Source organism: Spea bombifrons, chromosome 3 (assembly GCF_027358695.1).
Source record: "Spea bombifrons isolate aSpeBom1 chromosome 3, aSpeBom1.2.pri, whole genome shotgun sequence".
Classification (NCBI taxonomy): domain Eukaryota; kingdom Metazoa; phylum Chordata; class Amphibia; order Anura; family Pelobatidae; genus Spea; species Spea bombifrons.
Genome location: NC_071089.1, coordinates 46,738,962 through 46,751,270, shown reverse-complemented (window position 1 = coordinate 46,751,270; position 12,309 = coordinate 46,738,962). Strand labels below are relative to the sequence as shown.

Here is a 12,309-nt window from a genome sequence, read left to right as displayed (position 1 = left end):
CTGCCCAGGCCCAGTGCTCTACTACTATTGCTGCTGATCCTCATTTACCTTCCTTACACTAGCGGATCAATTCTTATTTTTTCCAATATGGAGGGAGAATCAGTCTTGGGGCTAGATGTGACTGTCTGCCAGTGCTTATCCTGTCCTGCTCTGTTCCATGCCCTGTGCCTCAATGCCATTCCTTACTGGGGGGTTCAGTCTGTCTGTGCCTGCCCTGTGTCCTGCTCTGCCTGTGCTGCTGCAGCTCAGTTTCCTTCTTTACTCCCTTACTCTGAGGGATACATTTTAGGGATGCACCGATATATTGGTGGCCGAAATATATCGGCCGAAAAGGGCATTGTGACGGAAGCCTCCATCACTGGGACCACTGGAGAGGCCTGACTGCCAGCATCCTCCCTATTGACTATGGGCCCTGGGTTTGTAAAGGCTTCTGTGGCTACCCCCAGCAGTATATTATCCCATCACTTGCTGAGGGGATTATCTCCAGCAGACAGCCAAGATCTGCAAGCAGGGAGTGACCGCCATTGTTTTTATTTAATATCAGACCAGTCCACCACATGGTGCATTATTATGTTGCCCCCCCTTCCCCCCATTTCCACTACTACAGACATTTACCCCGGCCATCCCTGGCCAGCAATAGATAGTGGAGATTGGGACCCTATTGTATTGTTAATCCCGTTACTGCCCCTGTTGTCTCTAGGAGGCAGATTAAGGGGGCAGTTTGTATCCCAATATCTTGTTTTATGTTAATGTGTGTTTTGCTGGATATATCCAGTCCTGTGTGTGAGAAATAAATTAGTCTTCGTTTTGGTTTATACCCTACACTGAGTCTCGGCTAGTGACTGGGAAACCGGGGAAAGTGTGGTGTTCCAGGCTAAGGGAGCACAAGTCAGCGGAGGTAGTGGGTCGGACTAGCCAGCTCCGTAAAAAAACCAGCTGAAAATAATCGTCCTCACAGGCCAGGCTGCTTACCTGTGCATTAGTGCGTCTCTTGTACTGGCAAGGAGAAGCAGGAACCCAGCGGAGTCACGTGAATGCACACCACATGACTCTGCTCCTTTCATTCTTCCCCTGAGGACGAGACAAGAGAAGTTGCTCGCACAGCAACACAGAGGGAAGCAGCAGGGTCCCTGCAGAAGTCTGCGAGTGAGAGATATGCAGTTCAGGTAAGGGGCTGGGGGAGGGTGCATGAGTAAGTATGCGTGATTGAGGGAATGAATGAGTATATGATTGAGTGAACAAATGTTTGTGAATGAGTGTGTGTGATAGCATGGCATAGGGAACCTGTAATCACACTCCTATCATGGCCAGGTTCTAGCATGTACTGGCTGCCTGGGCATGATAGGAGTGTGATTGCTGTTAGCGTATATATATATATATATTTTTTTTTTTGTTTGTTTGTTGTTTTTGTTTTTTTTGTCCAATTTTGGTGTGTAAACCAAAAAGTAAGTGACACACCAATATTGGACAGAATAATTAAATAACAATATATATATATATATATATATATATATATATATATATATATATATATATATATATATGTGTACATATATATATATATATATATATATATATATATATATGTACATATATATATATATATATATATATATATATATATATATATATATATATATATATATATAAATAATTGTTAACAGCAATCACACTCTATCATGCCCAGGCAACCAGTACATGCTAGAACCTGGGCATGATAGGAGTGTGATTGCTGTTAAGTGCAGTTATTTTTTAAGTGCAGTTATTTTTTTAAATAAAGGTGGGGGGTCGTTTTCGGTCTCGACCAACTGAATCCTGAATTTTCATTTTCGCTTTCCGTCCAGAATTTTCATTTCGGTGCATCCCTAAAAATATTTTTCTAATATTGAGGGAAGTTCAGTGTCCTGTACGGTGGGGCTGGATATGTGCCAGTGTCCTACTGCAGTGACCTGTTACTACTGCTGTCATATCACCTTCTTTACTCTGAGGGATCAAGTAATCACACTAGTCAAATTTTTGGATAAATTGAGTCGCACTGCATGCTTCTAGTTGTGCGTATCCATTGGTGCAGTGCAGCTGTTCCTGCAGTGTAAAACAGAGTGTGGATCTTTTCCTTAACCTGGAGATGGTGCTGTTGTAGGTGGAAGGTGAGTCAAGAAAGTGTCAGGTACCTCTCCCTTTGGTAATGCTCTCCGAATGTCAAGTACAACTCAAAAAATGGCCCTGAATTTCATGTGAGCCGAACAGCCCAGAGACAAAATGTGTAGCCTGAAAACGAATGCGGCAAAAACAAAAATGCTGCTTGTCGTGCACAAGTTTACTGCTTTGTACCTTTCAACTTTGTAATCTTCAGTTTAATAATATTAATTATTAGTATATACACTATAATGTCCCAGCCCCTGAACAAAAAGCTCTTCTGATTCCTAGTAAATAAGTGTAGTCTTCTTAACGCCAGCCAACTGCTGTGCTGGCTTGTGTGAGAGTTTCGGGGGAGTGGGGGACAAAAGAAATCCAATTGGTAGCAAAGGAATTCGCTTTATTTCCTGAATGTTTATCCATTAACAAAAACCCAATAAAACCCAGTTATGAAGTTCAATATTCTAATAGAATGTAGGCTCACAAGAGGAAGGGCCTGTATATCCGTTCACGTTGTTTGTTGATATTGTTAATTGTAATAATGTTATAGAATCTGTTGGAGCTGGTGGGTAAAAGAGAAGAAGACAGACAGCCCCTCTTTAGGTGGGATGTTAAACCCTGGAATACTGTATTGTGTTTTATTTTTTACTGATCAGACTTATACTTATATAAATGTATTTTTATTATTCAACGTGCGGTGATTTTCTTTGTAGGTTTAAGGGATAATTCAGGAATACGGATGTATTACACTCCAAATATAAGAAAATATGACGCAGGTGTTTTAGAGACTGGCATCTGGGTTAGTCTTTATCACATGATCCCTCCAGGAATGTCTCTGTTCACCTCCGAGGGCCACTGCACTAAGGAATGTTTGGAAGAGGTATGAACATTAACATTTTCTAAACGAAATGTAATAATTAATTATTATAGGTTATTTGCTTAATGCATTGTCTACCTTTTCCCAATCACCTTTTGGCCATCTGGCTTTCAGAGTATTGGACTGTATCAGTTTCTGTTTGTTTTTTTTTCAATAAGATATTTTATTCATATCACATCAATATATAAATAAATACAGAGATATCTGTAACGGCCCGTAGAGAATACAAAGATCAGATATAAACAAAAGCATCAAATTAGAAACTTAATGGGCCGAGAATATGATAGCGTTATATACAAACAACCAATCACACAGGACGCATACAATCAGCAGCGGCGGTAAGAAGGGGCCCAGTGGCCAGTTTTCAGGTACAAGGGGAAAATCACTAGGACACTAATCCCATTGTGGTGAACTCTGCTTCTGCACCCTGCAAGGCCCTAATATTAAAGCTTGTCTTTATTACATTGAATATAATTGGACTTGTAAAATGCTGTTGTCTCGACATAGAAGGATTAAGCCAAGAAAGATGGAATAATTGCATTTTTAATCCTGCAAAGGTATGGAGCAGTTTATAGTCCTCAATCATATGGAGCAGTGCCTCCTTTATAAACAATACAAACTCTTCTGTCGTACCTTCTCAATGTCCTTACTCCTTTAGTTAGTTACAAGGCCCTCAGACTGCAACTACCATATCCCCATCACACCATCTGTACTGGCATTACTGTTTTGGAATTCACCATTTATAAATCATTCAGATTTGTTTTCTACTCCTGACATCTTCATCCACCAAAGACAAGGTCATGGCATTTCATGTAATGTTTCCTTCATTTCCCATAATCCCACAAGTCCTAATAGTAGCACAAGGAGCCTAATTTTTACTTTGCTTAAATATTTTAGCATTATTTTTGTAAGGGAGAAAAGTAATTTTGGTTACTTTACACATGACACAAGTCATTTGAGCATATTTTCTATACAAAAGAATAAATGTTAACTGGAAATTATGTGGATAAAGTACATGTAACTAATTTGAATGCAGTACAACAGTATATTGCTTTGTGCCAGAATTTACTTTGCAGCACAACGTTAAAATAATAACATTATATAATAGTTATACAATGACAACCTACTTAAATCATTTCAGGCTTTGAACGACGAAAAGCCAACTGGGATCCATGTCTTTGCAGTTCTTCTACATGCACACATTGCAGGAAAAGCTATCCAGGCACGCCATTTCAGGGACGGAGAGGAGCTGGAACTACTTGCTTATGATAATGAGTTTGACTTCAACTTTCAGGAGTTCCAGTACTTAAAAGAAGAAAGAGTCATTCTACCTGTAAGGATCTAATCATGTCACTTTACAGTAATGCAGAATCCTGCCATTCAGTGGCGTCGCTACAGGGGGGCAAGGGGGGGCAATTGCCCCCCAGGTTAATCCTTGCCCCCCCTGTTGCCCCCCTGCCGAATTTGGATCCCGTCTTTTTTTATTATTATTTATTTTTTTAACTCAGAGGAGAGAGAGGTGCGGCCCGAGTAAGATCGGCAGCCAAGGCAACCGATCTTACGCGGGCCGCACCTCGAGCCCTGCTACTTACCTGTGGGAGGGTCTTCTGTACTGCATAGAGGAAGTGGAACCTAGCAGAGTTCACGTGACATCACATGACTCTGCTCCAGTCCCGCTTCCTCTGTGCTTTACCAGAGAACGCAGAGGGAGGCCGCGCCCTCTGCTGAAGTCTGTGAGCGGCGTCCAGGAGCTGCAGTGCAGGTAAGGGGTGGGGAGGGAGTTTGAATGAGAATGTGTGATTGAGGGAATGAATCTGTGAATTAATGAGTATATGAATGAATGAGTGTGTGTGTGATAGCATGGATGTGTAAGTGCTGGAACCTAGGCATGATGAGACTGTGATTGCTGTTAGCAATTACACTCCTATCATGCCAAGTCAGCCAGTACATGCTGAAACCTAGCTAGCTGCCCCCCTTGTCTATGGATGGTGCCAGCAGTATGGGGTCTGCACATCACTTACAGCCATCCTGTACCAGCATGTACTGGCTGACTTGGCATGATAGGAGTGTGATTGCTAACAGCAATCACAGTCCCATGATGCCTAGGTTTCAGTATTTACTGGTTGGATGTGTAAGTGCTGGAACCTAGGAATGATGGGACTTTGATTGCTGTTAGCAATCAAACTCCTATCATGCCAAGTCAGCCAGTACATGCTGAAACCTAGCTACCTGCCCCCCTTGTCTATGGATGCTGCCAGCAGTATGGGGTCTGCCCATCACTTACAGCCACCCTGTACCAGCATGTACTGGCTGACTTGGCATGATAGGAGTGTGATTGCTAACAGCAATCACAGTCCCATCATGCCTAGGTTTCAGCATTTACTGGTTGGATGTGCAAGTGCTGGAACCTAGGCATGATGGGACTTTGATTGCTGTTAGCAATCAAACTCCTATCATGCCAAGTCAGCCAGTACATGCTGAAACCTAGCTACCTGCCCCCCTTGTCTATGGATGCTGCCAGCAGTATGGGGTCTGCCCATCACTTACAGCCACCCTGTACCAGCATACACTGGCTGACTTGGCATGATAGGAGTGTGATTGCTAACAGCAATTACAGTCCCATCATGTCTAGGTTCCAGCATTTACTGGTTGGATTTGTAAGTGCTGGAACCTAGGCATGATGGGACTTTGATTGCTGTTAGCAATCACACTCCTATCATGCCAAGTCAGCCAGTACATGCTAAAACCTAGCTAGCTGCCCCCCTTGTGTATTGATGCTGCCAGCAGTATGGGGTCTACACATCACTTACAGCCACCCTGTACCAGCATGTACTGGCTGACCTGGCATGATAGGAGTGTGATTGCTGACAGCAAGCACAGTCCCATCATGCCTAGCTACCAGCATTTACTGGTTGCCTGGGTATGATAGGAGTGTGATTGCTGTGTGGGCAGTGTGGACGGCAGGGCTGGCTTTGGGGTGTGCAACCTGTGATCTATGCCTGTAATTTAGGGGGTTTTAAATTTACCTTTTAATGATGTGTTTTTATGTGAATTCCAATTGCTCTTTACCTGCAAAGCTGGGTTTTTGTGTTATTCTGTAGATCCATATCTATATATTTCCATACATTATTTATGTATACCTGCAAATACAGTGTTTGTATGTCTTATTCAGTTGATTAATACCTGCAATGCTGCTTCCATGTATTTATTTGATCTATACCTGCAATGCTACGTTTCATATACTATTGTATACCTGCAAATACAGGATTTGTATGTCTGATTCTGTTTACTTGATATATACCTTCAGTGCTGAGATCACAAGTGAATTTCAGTTGATCTAACCATGCAAAGCTTGTTTTGTGTGTTAATGTGTTGATCTATACCTGCTATCGGCAACTGGGGCTAATATTAATATATATGGGCAGCAGGGGCAAAAACACTAAGGGGGGTATAAACGACAATGCAGTGTGAAAAATCCATCCTGATGCAGACGTCTGTGACGTGGATTGTGTCCTGCTGTTTGTGTGTTTTTGGTTATCAGTGTAGCAGAGCCTGTCCTCGGGTGTGTGTGTATAGGTGTTGGTGTGGCAGAGCCTGTCCTAGTGTGTGTTTGGGTGTTGGTGTGGCAGAGCCTGTCCTGGTGTGTGTGTTCAGTTGTCAGTGTGTCAGAGCCTGTCCTAGGGTGTGTGTTTGGGTGTCAGTGTGTCAGAGCCTGTCCGTGCGTGTGTGTTTGGATGTGGGTGTGGAAGAGCCTGTCCTGATGTGTGTGTTCAGTTGTCAGTGTGGCAGAGCCTGTCCTGGTGTGTGTGGGTGTCTGAGTGGCAGATCCTGTCCTGGTGTGTGTGTGTTTGGATGTGGCAAAGCCTGTCCTGATGTGTGTGGGTGTCTGTGTGGCAGAGCCTGTCCTGGTGTGTGTGTGTGTTTGGATGTGGGTGTGGCAGAGCCTGTCCTGATGTGTGTGGGTGTCTGTGTGGCAGAGCATGTCCTGATGTGTGTGTGTATGTTTGGTTGTCGGTGTCGCAGAGCCTGTCCTGGTGTGTGTGTCTGAGTGTTGGTGTGACAGAGCCTGTGTTGGTGTGTGTGTCTGGGTGTTGGTGTGACAGAGCCTGTGTTGGTGTGTGTGTTTGGTCATCTGTTCCTGGCACTTAACTTACAGTAGGAATTATTTAATTTATATTTATCCAGAGATAAAATGCCCTCTTGAAGTTGTAGTGACTTCAGGGGACAAAACGTTCAAGGCCCTGAAATCATTTAGTGGAAAAGTTATTTATTGTGTTATAATATTTATTTCAAGGATTAGTCACACTCAATTGTGGCTTCAGGCTTCCCATGTTGAATGATCAAGTATTATTTTAGCCCAATAACAAAAGTATAATTCCATAGCACATTACTTTTGGAAATTATGAATGCCCCCCCAGTTTGACTGTGATATCTTGTGTGCCCCCCCCTATATATTGTTTCTAGAGTCGCCACTGCTGCCATTTCACGCTGAAAACTTAACTAACATTTTACTTATCTATCCAGGGAGACAATTTAATTACAGAATGCCAATACAACACAAAAGAACGAACTACAATGACATGGGTAAGCACTAGCACACTTACAAATTCTATATTGTGTTATGTTTACCATGCTTTTTTTTACCTTCCAAAAGTTATATATGGTAAAGAAAACAATAGAGAAAATAACCAAAAAAAATGCAGTGATCTATTTTGTTACCCAGTGGAGTTGATTACACAATAATTATTGAATATTATTTAGGCAGGGATAAGTCATAATAAATACAAATTTTAATTATTTGTAATATATTTCTTCAGGGTGGACTGAGCACCAGAGATGAAATGTGTCTCTCTTATTTAATGTATTATCCAAGAATTAATCTTGCACGATGTGAAAGCATTCCTGAAATTAATGAGCAACTTAATTTCATTGGTGTGAAGGAGATTTACAGGCCTGTCACGTAAGTTTTTACAAGAAATAATAAGAGCCAGAGAAAGGGGGTTCAAAGCTCTGCGAGGCACTTCCTATTTATAGCTGTCATATCACATTAGATACTAATTGCTTGTTTATTCCTTGCACTTTCATTGGCAGTTTTCTTTAAACAGGCAACCAATAAGAGGTAGAGAGGTTCCTGTGTTTCTACTTTGGCACCCATCTTTGGTGATATTGAGCAGCTTGGGCCCCATCAACCCATAAAAATGCAGGTCGAAAGGCCATTACAGGTGGAGATACCTGGAGAACCATGGGGTGCATACAGTAGGCCTGAGACTGCCCTTTCCTAGAATTAAGATACAATTCTGTATGGTCTGCAATTAGGGCCAGCATAAGCTTGACAACGTCCCTTTTTGATTGAATATCCCTCAGTTTAACCCATATATTAAAGTTTTTAGCTTATTTACAACTCAGTAATATATTGATATAAATGTTTACTCACTTTTAATTATAAATCTTTAAAGTTTTTTTTATATTCTTTGTTTCATAAATCAAATATAAACTTTTGTGTTGTTTTGCAGTTCTTGGCCTTTCATCATCAAGAGCCCTAAAAAGTACAACAACCTTACTTTCACCGATGCCATGAACACTTTCCAGTGGTCCAAAAAAAAAGGGAATTCTTTTAACGAACGTGTTCGACAAATACAAATAAATGTTAGGTGTTCAAAGCATGACAATGATGAATGGATGGTATGTTTATCTGTAACACGTCCTAAATCTATACACTGTTTACCCATGAGATCATAACAGTGACCTTTCTGAATGAGAAGATCCTCAGACTCCTCAAATTACTAGCATTTCATAATAGTTGGTATTTTTTTCATCAGAAACATCTCTAATTGATACCTTGCTTTCAAGCAGCGGTATTAAAAAACACCCAGCTAGTAAACCAGGAAACATCCTAGAAGTGCATAATATAAAGGTGTCTCAAAAAACTGGATCGGTAAAAACATAGCATTGCTATGCCTGAAAGCCTCTTTATAATGACGTGTGTGAGTTCTGCAGATTAGGTTGCTGTGCAGCATTTTAATAAATGAACAAGAGAAAATGGTTGTATTAGTGTATTTTGCCACAATATTGATTTTTTTAGGTTAACTTAGAGCACTTTTTGTTGTACAGGTGCAAACTCTGTCTGGGCAATAGCGTTAGAATATGATCAAACATCACTCCACAAACAAAAGAGAAGTGTTTCTTGATGTACTATATGTAGGCCTGGTGATTTTGGAGATGACTGTCTATACTATCACAGTGTTTTTTTGTGCAAGGATTTAATACATACAGATTCAAGTCAAGTCAATGTCCTAGACTAGAGTAACATAATCAGGAACAATGAATGCTTTAAATACTTTTGGTTAGGGCTAGAATTATTATTATATTTTCTTTATACAGTGCCAACAATTTATGCAGTGCTTCTTACAATACATATATTCAAGAGGTAATTTGATTGAATTTAATTGAATTTATTGATTGATGTAATGTAAAACATAATGTACTACTGACTTCTAGTAAAAGCTACCAGCTTAGCACTTACTGTACTGAATCAAAAAACATCAAGTACCTGAATATTAACAAAAGAAATATTAAGCCTAAATTGTTAGGTGATGCACTACTTTTTACGAATATTATTAATGCCCATTGTACAGCACGGCGTGATATGATGGCACCATATAAATTGATATTAGTACGCTTCAATGTATGTGGGAATACATTTCCATGACACCAAGGCTGTACAGGGACCTGCGGTATGACCAGTAATTTAGGCTAATAAAGTTCTCAATATCCACGTATCAATTCAGTGACCCATCTAAAAATGCAGATTTAGTTTTAAAGGAAAAAAATACGCACTAAAATCTTACTCTCAAGCAAGCAATTCAACTCTCATGGGACTAATTGAAAACAAAATGGTCTCTTGCATTTGAGCTGTTAGTGGTTATTATCTTATAATATTAAGGGAAAAGCTCCAACTGGTGTTTGCCACAACAGAAGTTTATTATGTGGTGCAGTCAGTATTGTAAGTACTTTTGGGTTTACTGGTGTTTATTTTGATGTCCATTTGCTGAATCCTGAATATGGGAGTGGGAAGAGGTAACAACAGTAGAAGATAGCTGCAGGAGGTGAGAGGAGCGAAGGGGGTGGGTAGGGGTGTATTTGGATAGGAGGATAGACATGTAAGGGGGTGCAGAGTAGTTGAGGGCTCTATAGGCCAGGGTCAGAAGTTTACATTTTATTCTGAAGAGTATGGGGAGCCAATGAAGTGATTGGCATAGTGGAGCAGCGGACGAGGAACGGCGGCAGAGAAAAATGTATCTAGCTGCAGTGTTGGGGATGGATTGAAGCGGTGGAAGGCAGGAGAAGGGGAGACCGGTTAGTAGGGAGTTGCAATAATCCAGGCGGGATATCCCAAGGGAGTGAATTAGTAACTTGGTGGTTTCTTGTGTGAGGAAAGGGCGGATTCGGGAGATGTTTTTCAGATGGAGGCGGCAGGATTTGAGCATTAAGACTTTAATCAATTAAAATATGAATTTTGTAATATTCATGCATGTTCAAGGTGTTTATTATCAAATGTGAAAAATTGGTACCTAGGTTGAGGGGTATGTTTTCAAGTAAAACTCCAGCAAATTTTTTTTCAGACAATATTCAGCCACATTCTTTTTTCTATTACAGGTACAAGGCTTGATCGTTTCCCCACCTGAAGTTAAAAAGATATACAAGTCAAAAGAATTATCATGCATGCCTCGGTCATGCTGTTCAACCTTCAATACATTGATTTTCATATTCATTACTCTATGTAATGTGTTATACATTTTCTTTGTATAAAATTGCTATTTTCTTCCACACACGTTTATGGAAATGAAGATATGCACTTTTGAAGTTGTTTCTCTTTTTGTATTAAATAATTTTTAACAGAACCATCTTTCTCTTTCTTTCCCTTTTGGGATTACAGATTTTTCTAAACTCTAGAGCTCCTAATGGTTTTGAAGTAAGTGTCCTAACTAACTGGCTGGATATGACAAGAAGCGTAGTTTTACCATATTTAATATCATCAGACTGATATGATGATGGAGATTTTTTCTTTTTTTTAATTGCACAAGACAATTAAAACTTGAGATGCCCCCAGGCGAGGACGCACCGTGGGACAGGCTATGAAGGGGCTGCCTGTTCTTGGTTGAGTGTCTCATATTTGTTTTGCTTAGCATTTACACTCCCTGCCTGTTTTCTATTGCTAAAGTGACTGGGGAAATGAGTGTCTGTCTGATGGAACATCTCTTATATGCCTCTGAACACCATCAGCCCTAACATAATGACCACTGACTGTGGACTGACTGAAGTGAATAACACTGATAATCTTGTTATCATGGCACCTGTCAGTGGGTGAGATATATTAGGCAGCAAGTGAAAAATTGCGTCCTCAAAGTTGATGTGTAGTGATGGGAAGTTTGGATCAGTAAAGTGAATCGGATCATTTTGAGTCGTTAAAAAAATGATCCGATTCATGATCCAATTCTTCAGATCACTCAGTGTGACTCACAGGAGTTGCCACTTCCCAGTCCCTCCCTGCAGTCACTGATGATTGGCCCCGCCCCTTTCATTAGAATCTATGAATCCTCCTGCCTGACTACTCTGGTGATGTCACTGAAGGCAGAGAGTTGTTCAGAGAATCCTTCAGGGATTCAATTTGTTCAGAGAATGATTCAGAGAATCGTTCAGAGAATGAGTCAGAGAACCTCAGAGGATTAATCTTCACTGACCCCAGGATTTAGATTCCCCTTAGTTTGCCCCCCTTTACCTCTAACTGCACCTTAAGTTAACTTGATTAAATTAATTAAATTAACCCTCAGTCCTCAGCATTAAATTAACCCTAAAGACCTCATTAACCATAACTGCCCCTAAATTAACCCTAAAGACCCCATTAACTATAACTGCCCCTAAATTAACCATAAAAACCCCATTAACCATAACTGCCCCTAAATTAACCATAAAGACCCCATTAACCATAACAGCCCCTAAATTAATTGCATGTACTCTAGATAAATTACCTAATAAATCAGTATGGTTGATGGGGTCTTTAGTGTTAATTTTGGGGCAGGTATGGTTAATGGAGTGTTTAGGGTTAATTTAGGGACAGTTATGGTTAATGAAGTGTTTAGAGTTCATTTAGGGGCAGTTATGGTTAATGGGGTCTTTAGGGTTAATTTAGGGGCAGTTATGGTTGATGGGGTCTTTAGTGTTAATTTTGGGGCAGGTATGGTTAATGGGGTCTTTAGGGTTAATTTAGGGGCAGTTATGGTTAATGGAGTGTTTAG

At 40.6% G+C, this 12,309-nt stretch overlaps 1 protein-coding gene across 1 annotated transcript in view; it reads left to right on the top strand.

Moving 5' to 3' along the window:
- MOXD1 (monooxygenase DBH like 1) overlaps positions 1-10,914 on the top strand; it is a 42,927-nt gene extending 32,013 nt beyond the window's left edge. The window contains exons 7-12 of the mRNA XM_053460144.1: positions 2,850-3,016; positions 4,155-4,346; positions 7,538-7,597; positions 7,831-7,973; positions 8,527-8,695; positions 10,670-10,914. Of these exons, the coding sequence (XP_053316119.1) occupies positions 2,850-3,016; positions 4,155-4,346; positions 7,538-7,597; positions 7,831-7,973; positions 8,527-8,695; positions 10,670-10,822 (884 nt within the window). The 3' untranslated portion in view covers positions 10,823-10,914. The remainder of the gene's footprint in view (positions 1-2,849; positions 3,017-4,154; positions 4,347-7,537; positions 7,598-7,830; positions 7,974-8,526; positions 8,696-10,669) is intronic.
- The last annotated feature ends 1,395 nt before the right edge of the window (positions 10,915-12,309 follow it).